The sequence below is a fragment of the Oncorhynchus nerka genome, unplaced genomic scaffold (assembly GCF_034236695.1).
Source record: "Oncorhynchus nerka isolate Pitt River unplaced genomic scaffold, Oner_Uvic_2.0 unplaced_scaffold_211___fragment_2___debris, whole genome shotgun sequence".
Lineage (NCBI taxonomy): Eukaryota > Metazoa > Chordata > Actinopteri > Salmoniformes > Salmonidae > Oncorhynchus > Oncorhynchus nerka.
Genome location: NW_027039937.1, coordinates 76,644 through 96,578, shown reverse-complemented (window position 1 = coordinate 96,578; position 19,935 = coordinate 76,644). Strand labels below are relative to the sequence as shown.

At 41.5% G+C, this 19,935-nt stretch overlaps 1 protein-coding gene across 1 annotated transcript in view; it reads left to right on the top strand.

Moving 5' to 3' along the window:
• Positions 1–19,935, top strand: part of LOC115143961 (ATP-citrate synthase-like) — a gene marked incomplete at its 5' end in the record, with an annotated part of 99,461 nt that overhangs the window by 20,165 nt on the left and 59,361 nt on the right. The window contains 6 exons of the mRNA XM_065015553.1: positions 629–770; positions 9,476–9,644; positions 11,304–11,408; positions 11,577–11,773; positions 12,122–12,203; positions 15,800–15,910. Coding sequence (XP_064871625.1) covers positions 629–770; positions 9,476–9,644; positions 11,304–11,408; positions 11,577–11,773; positions 12,122–12,203; positions 15,800–15,910 — 806 coding nt within the window. The remainder of the gene's footprint in view (positions 1–628; positions 771–9,475; positions 9,645–11,303; positions 11,409–11,576; positions 11,774–12,121; positions 12,204–15,799; positions 15,911–19,935) is intronic.

The following is a 19,935-nucleotide window of genomic DNA, read 5'->3' as shown; positions in this document are numbered from 1 at the left end:
GTGTTCACTTGGGTTGGGTTCAAGAATTGTTTTAAATGTTTATTTCCTTGGTGAGGCATATTAGAGTTGTTGCTTTGGAATAATTCATTACTAATTCATCCATTTTCAGGTGGTGTTTCAGTAACACTTAAAAAAAAAAAAAAAAAAAATATCGAGGAATGCACACTGATATATGTATCAAACTTATATGTATCAAATACAAAACATTCACCATTCTATTCTTCTCACACCTGCATTGGTTTCAGTTCTCATTACATTTCTGAGCTTGCCTCAGGTTTCCATTAACAAATGTTTGAGAAGAAATACAAAGTCAGATTCAGACCCCCTCTTGTTTAAAATGAATAGTTCCTTCATCCCCCTTGTCCATTTGCCTCCCCTGGTGTCTGCTTTCAGAAAAAACAGGGAACCCTCCCTCTGATACATTTCCCGTGTAACATTTGTGACGCCTCTCCTCAATATCCTCACAGAATTAACAGCCTATCATGTCTCTCTGCATGTGCTCCCCATCCCCGTTGCTTGTCTCTGTTCTTAGAGCCTTGCTGTACTCTACAATAACCCCTCCTGTGTGTGCTGTCTTCTCTTCCTCCACTCCTCTTATCCACTCGCTCCTTTTCTCATCTCCCTGCAGTCAAAGCCACCATGCTGTTTAGCAGAAACACCAAAGCCATCATGTGGGGCATGCAGACGCGGGCGGTGCAAGGCATGCTCGACTTTGACTACGTGTGCTCGCGGGACGAGCCCTCTGTGGCGGCCATCGTCTATCCCTTCACGTAGGTTCCTCAAGACTCTTGAGCCCAATTTCCATTCTCCCACAAATCTTTCCTCAAAGTGTGCACTTGTTCACTACCACTCAAGGACTTAAAAATAATTGATTGTTGTAGATGGCCATAAAAATACAGAGTACCCTATTGAAAGGCACAGAATTGATTCACAAAAAAGTTAGAAATTTAGAGAGGTGGAATAAAAATTCATTTGAGAGCCAAACTGAGCTTACCAAATGATACAACACATTATCAGAAGCACAGTGCACATTGTCTCATGTCTGTAGGTCTCACCATTGCTGAGATGTGTATATACATTTTTGTGTCCAAATTCTGCGTCAAAGTGGCCTGAGAATGCACACATTGGAGTCCACCCCTGTCATTTTGGTGACATTTTTGGAACAATGGCTAAGCCTTTTCCAAAAATGGCACCAAAATGACACGGGTGGACTCTGATTTACAAACCAAAACTAAAATATCTCAAGATAGGAATGTTGTATTAACATGACATTTTCAGGGGTTATATAAAATTAGCATGTTAAAATTAAGTATAATTGTGTACAGTGGGGAGAACAGGTATTTGATACACTGCCGATTTTGCAGGTTTTCCTACTTACAAAGCATGTAGAGGTCTGTAATTTTTATCATAGGTACACTTCAACTGTGAGAGATGGAATCGAAAACAAAAATCCAGAAAATCATGTTTTTTAAGTAATTCATTTGCATTTTATTGCATCTCCCATTCCTCCTCTGGATCATCTAGATGGTCATTGGCAAACTTCAGACGGGCCTGGACATGCGCTGGCTTGAGCAGGGGGACCTTGGGTGCGCTGCAGTATTTTAATCCATGACGGCGTAGTGTTACTAATGGTTTTCTTTGAGACTGTGGTCCCAGCTCTCTTCAGGTCATTGACCAGGTCCTGCCGTGTAGTTCTGGGCTGATCCCTCGCCTTCCTCATGATCATTGATGCCCCACAAGGTGAGATCTTGCATGGAGCCCCAGACCGAGGGTGATTGACCCGTCATCTTGAACTTCTTCCATTTTCTAATAATTGCGCCAACAGTTGTTGCCTTCTCACCAAGCTGCTTGCCTATTGTCCTGTAGCCCATCCCAGCCTTGTGCAGGTCTACAATTTTATCCCTGATGTCCTTACACAGCTCTCTGGTCTTGGCCATTGTGGAGAGGTTGGAGTCTGTTTGATTGAGTGTGTGGACAGGTGTCTTTTATACAGGTAACGAGTTCAAACACGTGCAGTTAATACAGGTAATGAGTGGAGAACAGGGGGGGCTTCTTAAAGAAAAACTAACAGGTCTGTGAGTCGGAATTCTTACTGGTTGGTAGGTGATCAAATACTTATGTCATGCAATAAAATGCAAATTAATTAAAAATCACACAATGTGATTTTCTGGATTTGTTTTAGATTCCGTCTCTCACAGTTGATCAAAAATTACAGACCTCTACTTGCTTTGTAAGCAGGAAACACTGCCGATTTTGCAGGTTATCAAATACTTGTTCTCCCCACTGTATACACACACATATACTGCTCAAAAAAATAAAGGGAACACTTAAACAACACAATGTAACTCAAGTCAATCACTCTTCTGTGAAATCAAACTGTCCACTTAGGAAGTAACACTGATTGACAATAAATGTCACATGCTGTTGTGCAAATGGAATAGACAACAGGTGGAAATTATAGGCAATTAGCAAGATACCCCCAATAAAGGAGTGGTTCTGCAGGTGATGACCACAGACCACTTCTCAGTTCCTATGCTTCCTGGCTGATGCATGGAGGCACTACCAGGAGACAGGCCAGTACATCAGGAGATGTGGAGGAAGGCCGTAGGAGGGCAACAACCCAGCAGCAGGACCGCTACCTCCGCCTTTGTGCAAGGAGGAGCAGGAGGAGCGCTGCCAGAGCCCTGCAAAATGACCTCCAGCAGGCCACAAATGTGCATGTGTCTGCTCAAACGGTCAGAAGCAGACTCCATGAGGGTAGTATGAGGGCCCGACGTCCACAGGTGGGGGTTTTGCTTACAGCCCAACACCGTGCAGGACGTTTGGCATTTGCCAGAGAACACCAAGATTGGCAAATTCGCCACTGGCGCCCTGTGCTCTTCACAGATAAAAGCAGGTTCGCACTGAGCAGGTGACAGTCTGGAGACGCAGTGGAGAACATTCTGCTGCCTGCAACATCCTCCAGCATGACCGGTTTGTTGGTGGGTCAGTCATGGTGTGGGGTGGCATTTCTTTGGGGGGCCGCACAGCCCTCCATGTGCTCGCCAGAGGTAGCCTGACTGCCGTTAGGTACCTAGATGAGATCCTCAGACCCCTTGTGAGGCCATATGCTGGTGCGGTTGGCCCTGGGTTCCTCCTAATGCAAGACGATGCTAGACCTCATGTGGCTGGAGTGTGTCAGCAGTTCCTGCAAGAGGAAGGCATTGATGCTATGGACTGGCCCACCCGTTCCCCAGACCTGAATCCAATTGAGCACATCTGGGACATCATGTCTCGCTCCATCCACCAACAGACTGCACCACAGACTGTCCAGGAGTTGGCGGATGCTTTAGTCCAGGTCTGGGAGGAGATCCCTCAGGAGACCATCTGCCACCTCATCAGGAGCATGCCCAGGCGTTGTAGGGAGGTCATACAGGCACGTGGAGGCCACACACACTACTGCGCCTCATTTTAACTTGTTTTAAGGACATTACATCAATGTTGGATCAGCCTGTAGTGTGGTTTTCCACTTTAATTTTGAGTGTGACTCCAAATCCAGACCTCCATAAATTTGATTTCCATTGATGTTTGTGTGATTTTGTCAGTACATTCAACTATGTAAAGAAAAAAGTATTTAATAAGAGTATTTAATTAATTCAGATCTAGGATGTGTTATTTTAGTGTTCCCTTTTATTTTTTTGAGCAGTATATATATATGAGGTCTTGGCTGATTTCTTTTGATTTTCCCATGATGTCAAGCAAAGAGGCACTGAGTTTGACGGTAGGCCTTGAAATACATCCACAGGTACACCTCCAATTAGCTCAAATGATGTCAATTAGTCTATCAGAAGCTTCTAAATCATGACACATTTTTCAGGAATTTTTCAAGCTTTTTAAATGTACAGCTTCCCTTAAAGACACAACATAACAATTATGGCTGAGCTTGCTTAATGCAGGGTGCATCATCTAGTATGCACCTGTAATTAAAAATGTATACCGAAATTTCCGGACTATAACCCGATACTTTATTCCCACGCTTTGAACCTTGCGGTTTATACAATGACGCGGCTAATTTATGGATTTTTCCCGCTTTCACAAGATTCATGCCGCCAAAAAACTGAGCACCGTCACATAATGTGACGTAAATCGAGCGCGCTCAAACTTCCCATCATTCTGATTACGGTAGTAATTTTGTCACCCTCATCATGGCAAAGACACGGAGAAATGCATATGATGCAGCTTTGAAGTTGAAGGCGATCGATCTGGCTGTTGGAAAAGGAAATAGAGCTGCTGCACGGGAGCTTGGCCTTAATGAGTCGATGATAAGACGTTGGAAACAGCAGCGTGAGGAACTGACTCAGTGCAGAAAGACAGCCTTCAGAGGGAAGAAAAGCAGAAGGCCCAAAGTATTTGCAGCCACTCAACATCAGTGTAAATTGTGCATTTAAGGTGGTGCTCCTTGTTCAGTGGGAGGCTTGGATGACAAGTGGGGAGAAATCCTTCACTAAAACGGGCCGCAGGCGAAGAGCATCTTATGGTCAAGTCTGCCAGTGGACCCTGACAGCGTGAAGCATTGTCAAAAAATCCACTATCATCAACGGGTTTCGAAAGGCTGGACTGCTGCGTGTTGAAGGGGCAGCATGAGCTCAGCGGGGTATTTGCCTCCGGATGAAAGTGACGAGAGCGACAATGAAAACAATCCAACATCGGATGAAGCAATTCTGAGGCTATTCAACTCCGACACCGAAGGAGATGACTTCAGTGGTTTTAGTGCACAGGAGGAGGAAGATAGTGACCAAGTTAATTTGTTTCAATGTACCGGTAGGCACCTGCGGCTTAGACATGTGCGGCTTATTTATGTACAAAATACATATTTTTTAAATAATTCAGTGGGTGCGGTTTATATTCAGGTGCGCTTAATAGTCCAGCAATTACGGTACACACAGTGTACACTGAGTGTACAAAACATTAAGGACACCTTCCTAATATTGATTTGCACCCACCCCTTTTGCCCTCAGAAAAGCCTAAATTTGTCAGGGCATGGGACTCTACAAGGTGTCAAGTTTTCCACTGGGACGCTGGCCCATGTTGATTCCAACGCGTCCCACAGTTGTGACAAGCCGGCTGGATTTCCTTTGGGTGCTGGACCATTCTTGAAACACACAGGAAACTGTTGAGCGTAAACAACCCAGCAGTGTTGTAGTTCTTGACATAAAGCAGTGCGCCTGGCACCTACAACCATACCCTGTTAAAGGCACTTATATTGTCTTGCCCATTCACCCTCTCATTGGAACATATACACAATCCATTTCTCAAGGCTTAACAATCCTTTTTAACCGGTTTGCTCCCTTTCATCTTTCAATGCCAAGAGTCTATGTAGCCATTTGATTAGCTGTTCAGGAGTCTTATGGCTTGGGGGTAGAAGCTGTTGAGAAGCCGTATGGACCTAGAATTGGTGCTCTTGTACCACTTGCTGTGTGGTAGCAGAGAGACATCAAGGAACTTAATGCTTTCAACCTGCTCCACTACAGCCCCGCCGATGAGAATGGGGACGTGCTCGATCTCCTTTTCCTGTAGTCCACAATCATCTCCTTTGTCTTGATCATGTTGAGAGAGAGTTTGTTGTCCTGGCACTACACGGCCAGGTCTCTGACCTCCCTATAGGCTGTCTCATCGTTGTCGGTGATCAGGCCTATCAAATCAACATTAATTGGTCACATACACGTGTTCAGCAGATGTTATTGTGGGTGTAGCGAAATGCTTGTCCCACTGTTGACATCAGCAAACTTAATGATGTTGGGAGTCATGCCTGCTCAGTACAGGAGGGTACTGAGCACGCACCCCTGAGGGGCTCCCATGTTGAGGATCAGTGGCGGATGTGGTGTTACCTACCTTTACCACCTGGGGGGCGGCCCGTCAAGACGTCCAGGATCCAGTTGCAGAGGGAGGTGTTTTGTCCCACGGTCCTTAGCTTAGTGATGAGCTTTGAGGGCACTATGTTGTTGTCAATGAAGGTGTTCCTTTTGTCCAGGTATCCTGCAAATACATAGTATTACCCGCCAGCTGTATGTTATTCATGTCGTTGTTCAGCCACGACTCTGTGAAACATAAGATAATAGTTTTTAATGTCTCGTTGGTAGGATATATGTGCTTGTAGTTTGTCTATTTTATTGTCTAATGATTGTACGTTGGCTAATAGGACGGATGCTAAAGGCAAATTACCCACACACCGACGGATCCTTACAAGGCAACCTGACCGTCGTCCTCTTTCTCCTGCGACTGACGGATGAGTGCCTTATCAGGTGTCTGGAGTAAATCTCTCTCGTCCATCTTGTTAAATAAAATAAAAAACATATGTATTGGATCCTTAAAAAATATAACTTTTACATAAACTGCAAGGTAATCTATAAAATGGGCTGATGGTGAAGTAGACATACTCGGTATTCATATCACAAAATATATAAATAAGCTCTCCACAATGAATTTCAATAGGAAACTTGTAAAAATAGACAAGATCCTGCAACCATGGAGAGGTAAATACCTGTCTATTTATGGAAAAATTGCCCTGATTAACCCAAATATATCTGTTTACTCGCTTACATATGGCGCGCCTACTCCTGATTCGTTTTTCAAATCATATATCTGGGACGCTAAACAGACAAAATAAAACATTATCTATATAATGAATATGATAATCAAATCAAATCCAATTTTATTGGGTGGGTTGAGATTATTAAATATACAAGCACTAAACCTCTCTAGAAGCTTCACTCATTCAAAAGTTGCATTTGAACCCTTTTTTTTATTTTATTTTTATTTTACCTTTATTTAACCAGGCAAGTCAGTTAAGAACAAATTCTTATTTTCAATGACGGCCTGGGAACAGTGGGTTAACTGCCTGTTCAGGGGCAGAACGACAGATTTGTACCTTGTCAGCTCGGGGATTCGAACTTGCAACCTTTCGGTTACTAGTCCAACGCTCTAACCACTAGGCTACCCTGCCGCCCCAAACGGTTGATAGATAGATTACTAAGAAAAGCTCATCCATTGTTTAAAAATTGCCTTTGTGCAGATTGCCATGTCTCATTTTCGATTAATTGAAAATGATACTTTGAAAAAAACTCTATCAAACAAGCTTCAATTTTGTCACCCTGAAAATATAAAACAAATATTATGGCTCAACTCAAATGTGCTGATTTGATAGAATACCTGTATTTATGGGAAAGATGTTTGAAAAGGGATTTGTTCTTAAGTAATATTGTAAATTTGAGTGGTAGTGTTATCAGAATTGTACGGAAAGGCCTGCTCAATCCAAGAGTACAACCAATTGATTACAGCATTGCCCCAAAAATGGAGGAGGCGGGTGGCAGCGGGAGGAGGTAGGGAACTGGTCTGTCTGCCCAATATAAAGGGTCAAAACTGGCGGAGGAATAAAAATCACATAAATAGGAAAGTATACCAGTTTCATTTGAGGACCAGGATGTTGACAACTGTGCCATACGGATTGCAAAATAGTTGGGAAGAGATGAGTTGATATATAAAACGCAAGATTTCGTGCTTTTCAGCTAAAATTATTATAAGATTTCTTGCCACCAACAAAATGTTGAATATTTGGGGCATGAAATCATCGAAGCTCTGCAGATTTTGTTGTGAGGATACAGAATCGATAGACCATTTATTTTGGTATTGCCCGCAGGTAGCCTGTTTCTGGTCTCGGGTTCAGGAATGGCTGAAAATGCATAGCATTGATCTAAAATTGACCATAGAAATAGTACTGTTAAGACATCTGGAGAGACCAGGTCAGTCAATTGCTCATACTCTTAGTAAAAGTATTTATCTTCAACTCGCAATCTGTGGCTTCTATTAGTTTAGATAAGAAATTGTACGTTAAACATCACAGCATAGTTGAAAGATATGTGTTGCGTAGAAACCTGAAGTGGGTGGCCAGCAGAGATGGATGGGATGGGCTGAGGGAAGCTGAGGGTTGGTATGTGGAATTGGAGACAAGTGGGAGTGGAGTTGCTGTGTGAGCGAGAGAATGATGGTCAAAGATAAAAGGAATAGGCTGCAATCTAGCTGCACTTGAATTCGTTTGACTTTATTTTCAATTGACATTTCTTTGTATATGTCCATACAAATTATGCCAGATTTTGACCGCCTGAGAAACGCTGCCTGCCTGTCTGGTCCCAACCATTTTTGAAACAATTGTTGCAAAAGTCAGACAGCAAGGTTTATACAAATTAGAGCCAAGGATAAATAGGTTTAGCAAACTTCCTAAGTTAGGAAGTATAAATGGTATTCGTCAAGCTAGCCAGCTAGTTAAACCGAGCCTGTTTGTCCCATTGACTTAGCATGGCTTTCAGTTAGCAAGCTAATCGATTAGCATGCGCACCACTGTGGATATTTTTGACAGGTGAACATTAAACTGAACACTGTATGTAATGGTAGGAAGGGGTGTGTGTGTGTAACATATATATTGATAAAATATTATAGTGAAGCCACATATGAGATGGCCAACATTTCACTCTAACATAGGTGATGATTTTCTCTCACTTATTTCAAAAACGGTCAGCATGTGTTAAAAAATACACTTGAACAGCAGACTGATTACATGACCATTATCTGCGCTCTGATTGGAGGATTCATAAAAATTGCCCACTAGGTGGCACTGTCGATCAGGATTCCCCAGATAATGAAAAGCTGCTCATATTCAAAATCAAATAGTTGCAGTAACCACTGCTGGGCTGGCAACAATGCATGACAATATCGCCTCCAAAAAATTGTCATGGCCTTTATTATCTGGGGAATCTTGATCGGCAGCGCCACCTAGTGTGCAATTTCTAGGAGTCCTCCAATCAGAGCGGAGATATTGGTTATGTGATTTGTCTGCTATTCCGAACTATGGCCGCTATTTTTATGCTGAAGTAAGAGAGAATCTAATCCTATGTTGGAGTGAAATGTTGGCCATTCACGTCTCGTGGCTTTACGACAATATTTTATCATAATATGTTAATACATACAGTACCAGTCAAAAGTTTGGACACCTACTCATTGCAGGGTTTTTCTTTATAATTTATATTTTCTACATTGTAGAATAATAGTGAAGACATCAAAACTATGGAATAACACACATTGAGTCATGTAGTAACCAAAAAAGTGTTAAACAAATCAAAATATATTTGAGATTCATCCAAGTAGCCACCCTTTGCCACCCTTTGCCTTTATGACAGCTCTCAAACAGCTTCAGCTGGAATGCTTTTCTTGGAGTTCCCACGTGTATTCTAGTCACATCTCGTGCATCAACCAGAATAATTACTAATTTACTTGGTAATCCCATCTTTGTTTCCCAAATCCAAAATGGACTCTAATGAACTGAGAGAATGTATCCTTAGAATACTAATTGTTAATCCAGTTGAAGTGATTTGAATAATAATGTTTGATCAGACTGGTAATAATCGGTGTGTTTATTGATGTAGCTATGTGTGACTGTTCTCAGCGGGGACCACAAGCAGAAGTTCTACTGGGGCCACAAGGAGATCCTGATTCCTGTTTATAAGAACATGGCCGACGCCATGAAAAAGCACCCTGAAGTGGACGTGCTTATAAGCTTTGCCTCGCTCCGCTCCGCCTTTGACAGCACCATGGAAACCATGCAGTACTCACAGGTACGACTTGTTTAGTTTTAGTTTTATTTTTTTAAAGCTTTTTCTCAAGTTATGGCTTCCTTTGGCGGAGATAGGCTGGGGGGTAGCCTTATAATGACAAATATAGTCAAAATCCACATCCAAGGACATACATGTGTATCGATGGCTCTTGTCGAAGAGTTATGTCACCTACTCTGACACAGGAAGTAACTGTCAACCTTCAACCATAATAGCTGAGGTTTTCTAGTTTATTGGTACTGATTGTTAACATCGATTTGCTGGTGATGAGTAAGGTTAATGTTAACACTAATTTGACTTAAGATGTGCGTAAATACCCTGCCGCCCCAGGATTACCCTGGGGCGGCATGGTAGCCAACTCAATCATCAAGTTTGCGGACGACACAACAGTGGTAGGCTTGATTACCAACAACGACGAGACGGCCTACAGGGAGGAGGTGAGGGCCCTCGGAGTGTGGTGTCAGGAAAATAACCTCACACTCAACGTCAACAAAACTAAGGAGATGATTGTGGACTTCAGGAAACAGCAGAGGGAACACCCCCCCTATCCACATCGATGGAACAGTAGTGGAGAGGGTAGTAAGTTTTAAGTTCCTCGGCATACACATCACAGACAAACTGAATTGGTCCACTCAAACAGACAACATCGTGAAGAAGGCGCAGCAGGAGGCTGAAGAAATTCGGCTTGTCACCAAAAGCACTCACAAACTTCTACAGATGCACAATCGAGAGCATCCTGGCGGGCTGTATCACCGCCTGGTACAGCAACTGCTCCACCCACAACCGTAAGGCTCTTCAGAGGGTAGTGAGGTCTGCACAACGCATCACCGGGAGCAAACTACCTGCCCTCCAGGACACCTACACCACCCGATGTTACAGCAAGGCCATAAAGATCATCAAGGACAACAACCACCCGAGCCACTGCCTGTTCACCCCGCTATCATCCAGAAGGTGAGGTCAGTACAGGTGCATCAAAGCTGGGACCGAGAGACTGAAAAACAGCTTCTATCTCAAGGCCATCAGACTGTTAAACAGTAACCACTAACATTGAGTGGCTGCTGCCAACACACTGACTCAACTCCAGCCACTTTAATAATGGGAATTGATGTAAAATATATCAATAGCCACTTTAAACAATGCTACCTAATATAATGTTTACATACCCTACATTATTCATCTCATATGTATACGTATATACTGTACTCTATATCATCTACTGCATCTTTATGTAATACATGTATCACTAGCCACTAACTATGCCACTTTGTTAACATACTCATCTCATATGTATATACTGTACTCGATACATCTACTGTATCTTGCCTATGCTGCTCTGTACCATCACTCATTCATATATCTTTATGTACATATTCTTTATCCCCTTACACTTGTGTATAAGACAGTAGTTTTGGAATTGTTAGTTAGATTACTTGTTGGTTATTACTGCATTGTCGGAACTAGAAGCACAAGCATTTCGCTACACTCGCATCAACATCTGCTAACCATGTGTATGTGACAAATCAAATTTGATTTGATTAGCAAAATAGAAAGCTGTTATGGCCAATGTCTTAGACCAAGCAGTTATGTCCCTTATCATTCAAGGACATGTTGACCTTACTTGTTTGAATGCTCTTAATAATGAATTTACTTTTGTTACTCCAGATCCACACCATCGCCATCATAGCTGAGGGCATCCCTGAAGCCCAGACAAGGAAGCTGATCAAGAGGGCAGATGAGAACGGCATCACAATCATCGGCCCAGCCACGGTAAGCACTTCACTAATAACATGCAATATTGAAACAGAATATGGCTGCATTTTACTGTTTGAACATTAACGTGTGTTTGTCATTGTGTGTCTCTGACATATCGCTGGTCCCTGCAGAGAGCATAACAACCCGTGCCTAACCTCCATCACTCCTCTGTGTCCTAACCAGGTGGGAGGCATCAAACCCGGCTGCTTCAAGATCGGGAACACGGGCGGAATGCTGGACAACATCTTGGCCTCCAATCTGTACCGGCCAGGCAGCGTGGCCTACGTGTCCCGCTCAGGAGGCATGTCCAACGAGCTCAACAACATCATCTCCCACACTACAGATGGCGTCTACGAGGGCGTGGCCATCGGAGGTGACCGGTGAGGAAGATTAGGCAGAGGGCAAATGGCAAACGAGAGAATCTAATCCAATAGGGATGAATTTTATTTCACTTTATTTCACTGGAGCTATCATTCAGGGCATGTATTCTCAAAGCATCTGAGGCAGGAGTACTGATCTAGGATAAGTTTTGCCTTTAAAATGATAATGATTTAGGTGGGACCTGATCCTAGATCAGCACTCCTACTCTGAGACGCTTTGTCAATAGAAGCCCAAGTTTCGACTTTAATTGTAAGGTGGTTATTATGTACTCGATGATAATCTAATAACTTCTACCTTTTCTTTAAAACAAGTTCCTCTACTAAAGCACCATTTGCATTGACCTGTAGGTATCCAGGTTCAACGTTCATGGACCATGTGCTCCGCTACCAGGACACTCCAGGAGTGAAGATGATCGTGATGCTTGGAGAGGTGAACCTTTTATTGGCACTACCAACTTGTTTTACCAGCGTTGCTTCTAATATCTGTATAATGTCTTACAGGTCCAGAACAGTCATTTTCACGTAAAATAGCTTTTTGAGTGACTAAAATATCACCCATAATATTTGGGGGGGATAGAAATGCAAAAAATTTGAGAAAAGGTACTTTCTCTTATGGCTAACTACCAGGAAGTATGAAAAGACAGGCTGAGTGGGTTGCATTGATTGACAGCTCTTTGCAAGGCCTATGTCGATGCAGTGAGTAAAAGCTAATTTGGTGATACACAAAGCATCTCAAACAACATTGAAATTCCATCAATAGCCAGGTTTCCATCCCAAATTTTCTTTGCAACATGTACTTTACTCGTAAGCTGTTGGCTAGAGCGCACGTGCCAATACCAGAGTGAGCGCACTCGCTATATAACGCACATTTGTTTTGTGGGAGGTGGGAAAATGCGCATGTTAGTTTTTTGGGGATTTTAGGATCTTCACATTCAATATGCTGCCATTTGGATGGAAACCTAGCTATTGATGTATTTATAAAAAAAAAAAAAAAAAAATCAATCTTCCGTTTGGCATGTCTATTGATGCTGTTCACAGCAGCACTGATGGATGTGTTGAATGGCCCTTCCCCCATTTTGTTCCATGCTGGCCAAAGACCAAGCTAGTCAGTGTTAGTTCTAATTCTGATTTTAAAAATTCTGAAAAAAAACATTATGAAAGCTTAACCAAATGTATTCTCCCAGGGGGTCTATATAGCTGCATCAGACAAAACGTGTTTCCACCAACACAAGTATATATACTCCAATTTAGATGCACTCCTCCTCTCCAACCCTTACATATTTTCTGGTTCTACAGGAAGATGAAGTGATGTGTTAATAACTGTTCCTTCTACCTTAAGTTGACCAGACCTCAACCCCCTTGATGCCTAATCCAAGGCTTTCCATCCGTATCACCTATAGCAATCATGTGATCACCTAGAGCAACCATCTGGCTCCTACAGATGACAATTAACTTCTGATGTAAAAACAAGTCTCTATCACTCATGTACTACATACAGTATGACTCCTGATGTATCATGTCTCTAGTATAACAATGTTCCAAGTTTAACCCAGAATCCGACACCAGTAACTAGCTGACGCCAGCCACTGATGAAAGGGGAAACATAAGTACCTTTGCCATAGATAAATCATGTAAACCTATATATTTGCTGATAACCTACGGTCAAATTTTGGCACCTGTTGAGTAGCTCTCTACCCTTGAATTATTCCAGATTTTGTTGTTACAGATAGAATTCAAAATGGCTTTATTTTTCCTCACCCTTCTACACACACTGTCCCATAATGACAGTGTACATTTTGACAAATGAAATGCGGAAATATCTCATTTATATACGTATTCAAACCCCTGGGTCAATATTTGTAGAAGCACCTTTGGCAGCGATTATAGATGTGAGTCGCTCTGGCTAAATCTGTTAAGTGCTTTCCACGCCTGGATTTTGTAACATTTTCAGAGAATCTTCAAGCTGTGTCAAATTTGTTGTTGATTATTGCTAGACAACCGTTTTCGGGTCTTGCCGTAGATTTAAGTCAACTGTTACTCGGCCACTCAGGAACATTCCCTTTCTTCTTGGTAAGCAACTCTAGTGTAGATTTGACCTTGTATTTTAGCTTATTGTCCTGCTGTGTCTGGTGGAAAGCAGACTGAACCAGGGTTTCCTCTAGGATTTTGCCTATGCTTAGCTCATTCAGTAAATGTTTTATCCAGGAAAAACTCACCAGTCCTTAACGGTTTTCAAGCATACCCATAACATGATGCAGCCACCACTATGCTTGAAAATATGGAGATATGCTGTATTGGCCTCTACAGGATCTGTGGGTTATCGTAATGCGATAAGCATAAGGTTGAAAGTAACATTTCCCAGGACATAGACAGATCTGACATTAATCTAACTGCACTGTCCAATTTACATTAGCGATTACAGTGAAATAATACAATGTTATTGTTTGAGTAGAGTGCACAGTTATGAACTTGAAAAGATATGAATAAACCAATTAGGCACATTTGGGCAGTCTTGATACAAAAATTTTAACAGAAATGCAATGGTTCATCGGCTCAGTCTGAAACTTTGCACATACACTGCTACCATCTAGTGGCCAAAATCTAAGTTGTGCCTTGGCTGGAATAATACATTATGGACATTCTCTTGCATTTCAAAGATGATGGTACACAAAAACATGTTTTTTCTTTATCTTTTACCAGATCTAATGTGTTATTCTCCTCTCATTTCACATTTCCACTAACTTCAAAGTGTTTCCTTTCAAATGGTATCAAGAATATGCATATCCTTGCTTCAGGTCCTGAGCTACAGGCAGTTACTTTTGGGTATGTCATTTTAGTTTAAAATTGAAAAAAAGGGTTGAATCCTTATTAATAGTTTTGCCACATTTTTTGCAGTATTACTTTGGTGCCTTGTTGCAAACAGGATGCATGTTTTGGAATATTTTTATTCTGTACAGGTGTCCTTTTTACTCTGTCACTTAGGTTTGTATTGTGGAGTAACTACAATGTTGTTGATCCATCCTCAGTTTTCTCCTATCACAGCCTTTAAACTCTAACTGGTTTAAAGTCACCATTGGCCACCTGGTGAAATCCTTCCTCTCTGGCAACTTGAGTTAGGAAGGACGCCTGTATCTTTTTAGTGACTGGGTGTATTGATACACAATCTAAAGTGTAATTAATAACTTCACCGTGCTCAAAGGGATATTCAATGTCTGCTCTATTATTATTATTATCCTTGGTCTTTGTGTTTGAAACTCACTGAGAGACTGAGACCTTTACAGATAATTGTATGTGTGGGGTACAGAGATCAATTCATCAAAACATGTTAAACACTATTATTGCACACAGTGAGTCCATGCAATTTGTGACTTGTTAAGCACATTTTTACTCCTGGACTTAGGCTTGCCATAACAAAGGGTTTGAATACTTATTGACTCAAGGCATTTCAGCATTTCTTTTATCAATTTAAAAAAAATCAGAAACATAATTCAACTTTGACATTATGGTGTATTGATAGGCCAGTGAATTTTTTAATCCATCTTAAATTCAGGCTGTAAAACATGGAAAAAGTCAAGGGGTGTGAATACTTTCTGAAGGCACTGTATATAAACCACGGCCCTCTGCCAACACGCTTTCTCCGATGTTGGTTACGTAGCGGAACTTATAAAATAATGTCATGTTACCATTGGTGTATTAAAATGAGTTAGTGATGTCACCATATTCCCTTAAAAATCCCACCTCCTGAATTTAAGTGTTTGACATGGGGGAGGGTACTGACCAATACATTTATAATCAAACTTGTAGTAGACGCAAGTCATTTTTCATATTTTGATCACCATACTTTGGTATGGTTTCATCCAAATATCATCCAATTTCATGAAACATAATTTACAATGTTTATATTTATTAGATTTCTCCATTAACTAATATTTCTTATTAGATTGTGTAAATTATCCTCCAGATTTATATCTATTTACAAAATATCCTAAATTTACACCCTCTTTCTCTTCTCTCTCCCTTGTGTAGATCGGAGGCACAGAAGAGTATAAGATCTGTCAAGGCATCAAGGAGGGCAGGATAACCAAGCCGGTGGTGTGCTGGTGTATAGGAACCTGTGCGACCATGTTCTCCTCGGAGGTCAGTCGGCCGGTTTGGTAACGTGTCTAGGGAGAACTTATCAGGGATTCAAACTCGCCACTTTCAGGTGACTCATGTAGATGGGTAAAAAAAATAAGTTTCTGGAAGAGCGAGAGTGAGTGTACACCCATTGAGCAATGAGTGCTTCATCCAATATCACGTGACAGCTGTGAGCAGCCAACCACATCCCCTTGCCAGCAATTAGCCTCGCCTACTCTGCGGTTTCTCTCTGTCCATTCTTTCTGCCCATATCCATCAGTTTTAAAATGTTATTTAGACGTAATGGCGAGCTGGGTTGTCTGTCGTTAAATGTGTGTAATTATTGGAGCGGCTCGCAACGCGAGCGAAGAGGATGCGTAGGTGTCTTTTCATTTCGTCTGTATGAACAAGCAGGCCCATCTGACTAGGCTTCTCTGTCACGTAGCCTCCGAGTACCACTGCCATAGAGAAACTGAGCACAATGACAGTCATACATGCACCTTCACATAACTGAAAACCACAGATTTTTCACCCAAACGCCATTCTACCGCAAATTGGTGTACATGTTAAAAGATATTTAAAAAACATTTCGCAGGCCATTTTAAACGACTTGTTGGCAACGAGTTTTTGGTTTGATAACAAACTACCTTGTTTAGTCATGTTACCTGGCTAGCTGACAACATGGTACCCAACAAATATAGTGAAATGTTTTTAGTGTTGTATATTTTTTAAATAAGATCATCCTTGAGAACTAACAATCACCAAAAAAACTAAACTGTCGGGGAGAATATAAAATAAATAAAACATGTTACTCAGATGGTATAAATTCATGGCTAAGCCATGACAAAATGTGTAGAATTGCAGGAAATTAGCTTTAAAACTGCACATTTTCTCTAAGCCCCATGGCAAAATGTAAGAATTGCAGAAAATGTACATTAAAACACTCTAATCTGGTCTCTGTGGCCAAGAGGAGGACCTCCAAAATTTGTGGCCAGAGACCATTGGTTAAAGGCACAGCACAGCCACTACCACTCGGTATAGAGAAAAAATAGAAAACTAAAACATGTAATATTATATACACAATGTGTTTCTCCCCATTCACTGATCCTACTTCTCTGTGGGTAGCAATCTAACAGTTATTTGTGGCTAGCTAGCTGGCAATGGAGATGAAACAAGATATACACACGCAAAAGTTTTACTTCAGAACTATCAGCTAGCAAATGTGGATTGTAATAATGTAGCTAAACATAATTTTAAATATTGTAGTCAGGCAACATTGTTATTTGGAAGTAAGATTGAATTTTCTCTCGCTTCAGCTCAAATAATGGCCACCTTTGATTTCAAGAAATGTTGTAATTTTTTTGTGGTTGTCATTTATTTGCATACTGTCCATTGAAGCTTGCATCGATGCATGCTTAAAAATATGTACAGACTGAGTACGCATTCAAGAAGTGCCCTCCGTGCTATGTTTCGCATACTTTGAATTAGACGCATACTCCCACCCTCCTGTGCAATAATTTGCGTCCTTGGAGTATGGTAATACGCATTTTAAGAAACACTCAATGAGTAATGATAACTTGGCTATATACAAGGGTACCAGTACCGAGTCGATGTGCAGGGTTACCAGGTAATTGAGGTAAATATGTACATATAACTAGGGATTTTTCCCAGTGAACTAAAACGTGCAAGGGTTAAAATGGAATATGCTGGATCATGGAAACTCTCATTCCTGTGTATTTTATCGAAGGTCATGCAAAAGATTATGTTCGAGCAGATTTACATTTTATATTTCCTTACATATAACCTATATGAGCTCCAATCTGGCTTTTGGAAATCCCATTCCACTGACACTTGCCTAGTATATGTTAGATCTCCAAAAGGCATTTGATACAGTGCATCATGAGATTCTGTTTTTAAAAACTAAGTCATGGGCTTTAACAACTTAGCTATGAAATGGGTTAGGTCTTATCTGCAAGGATGAAAACTAATGGTAGATGGGACCCGGTCTAAACCCATAACCTTTAACTGGGGGGGGTAACCCAAGGGAGTGTGCTGGGTACACTTTGTTGTATATAAATGACTTGAAATCTGCCTGTACATGTGACTGTTTCCTCTATGCAGGTGATTCTGCACTGTGGGTTTCCCACAAAGACAAAAATGTGGTTGAAAGCCCTCAGTGCTGAACTTCTGAATGTTAGTTAATGGCTATATCATACTCTTGCTCAGACATTTAGAAACTAAACATGACCATTTGAAAAATAAGCCACGTGAGTTTTGAGCGAGAATGAAGACTACTTTTGAGTAGTAAGCAACAGATACCATTAATAAGAAGGGGCTAGAAGCGTCTTGTATGGTGAGCTACCGGTGGCTAGGACAGGCAAGCCCCATACGATTGTGAAGGACTTTATTCTTCCTGCTGCCACGGATATGGCTGGGACAATTTTAAACATTTAAACTCAGTTTTTCACAATTCCTGACATTTAATCCTAGTAAATATTCCTTGTCTTAGGTCAGTTAGGATCCCAACTTTATTTTAAGAATGTGAAATGTCAGAATAATAGTAGAGAATTCTTTATTTCAGCTTTTAATTCTTTCATCACATTCCCAGTGGGTCAGAAGTTTACATACACTCAATTAGTATTTGGTAGCATTGCCTTTAAATTGTTTAACTTGGGTCAAATGTTTCGGGTAGCCTTCCACAAGCTTCCCACAATAAGTTGGGTGAATTTTGGCCCATTCCTCCTGACAGAGCTGGTGTAACTGAGTCAGGTTTGTAGGCCTTCTTGCTCGTACACGCTTTTTCAGTTATGCCCACATATTTTCTATAGGATTTAGGTCAGGGCTTTGTGATGGCCACTCCAATACCTTGACTTTGTTGTCCTTAAGCCATTTTGCCACAACTTTGGAAGTATGCTTGGGGTCATTGTCCATTTGGAAGACCCATTTGCAACCAAGCTTTACCTTCCTGACTGATGTCTTGAGATGTTGCTTCAATATATCCACATAATTTTCCTTCCTGATGAAGCCATCTATTTTGTGAGGTGCACCAGTCCCTCCTGCAGCAAAGCACCCCCACAACATGATGCTAGCACCCCCGTGCTTTATGTTTGGGATGGTGTTCTTCGGCTTGCAAGCCTCCCCCTTTTCCTCCAAACATAACAATGGTTATTATGGCCAAACAGTTATATTTTTGTTTCATCAGACCAGTGGATATTTCTCCAAAAAATACTATTTTTGTCCCCATATGCAAAGCAAACCGTAGTCTGGCTTTTTATGGTGGTTTTGGAGCAGTGGCTTCTGCCTTGCTGAGCTGCCTTTCAGGTTATGTCGATATAGGACTTGTTTTACTGTGGATATAGATACTTTTGTACCTGCTTCCTCCGGCATCTTCACAGGGTCCTTTGCTGCTGGGATTGATTTGCACTTTTCGCACCAAATTACGTTCATCTCTTGGAGACCGAATGCGTCTCCTTTCTTTCCTTATGACGGCTGCGTGGTCCCATGGTGTTTGTACAGATGAACGTGGTACCTTCAGGCGTTTGGAAATTGCTCCCAAGGATGAACCAGACTTGTGGAGGTCTACAATTCTTTTTTTAGGTCTTGGCTGTTTTTCCCATGATGTCAAGCAAAGAGGCCCTGAGTTTGAAGGTAGGCCTTGAAATACAGGCACACCGCCAATTGAGTCAAAATATGCAATTATCCTATCAGAAGCTTCTAAAGCCATGACATAATTTTCAGGAATTTTCCAATCTGTTTAAAGGCACAGTCAACTTAGTGTATGTAAACGTCTGACCCACTGGAATTGTGATACAGTGAAATAATCTGTCTGTAAACAATTGTTGGAAAAATGGCTAGTGTCATGCACAAAGTATATGTCCTAACTGACTTCACTTGTGAAATTTGTGGAGTGGTTGAAAAAATAATTTTTGACTCCTACCTAAGTGCATATAAACTTCTGACTTCAACTGTATGCGTTACAGCTGTATGAGTCAACAGACGTGGCGGGCCTGGCACACCTCCTGGTATATGTCCATTATGTTTATGGG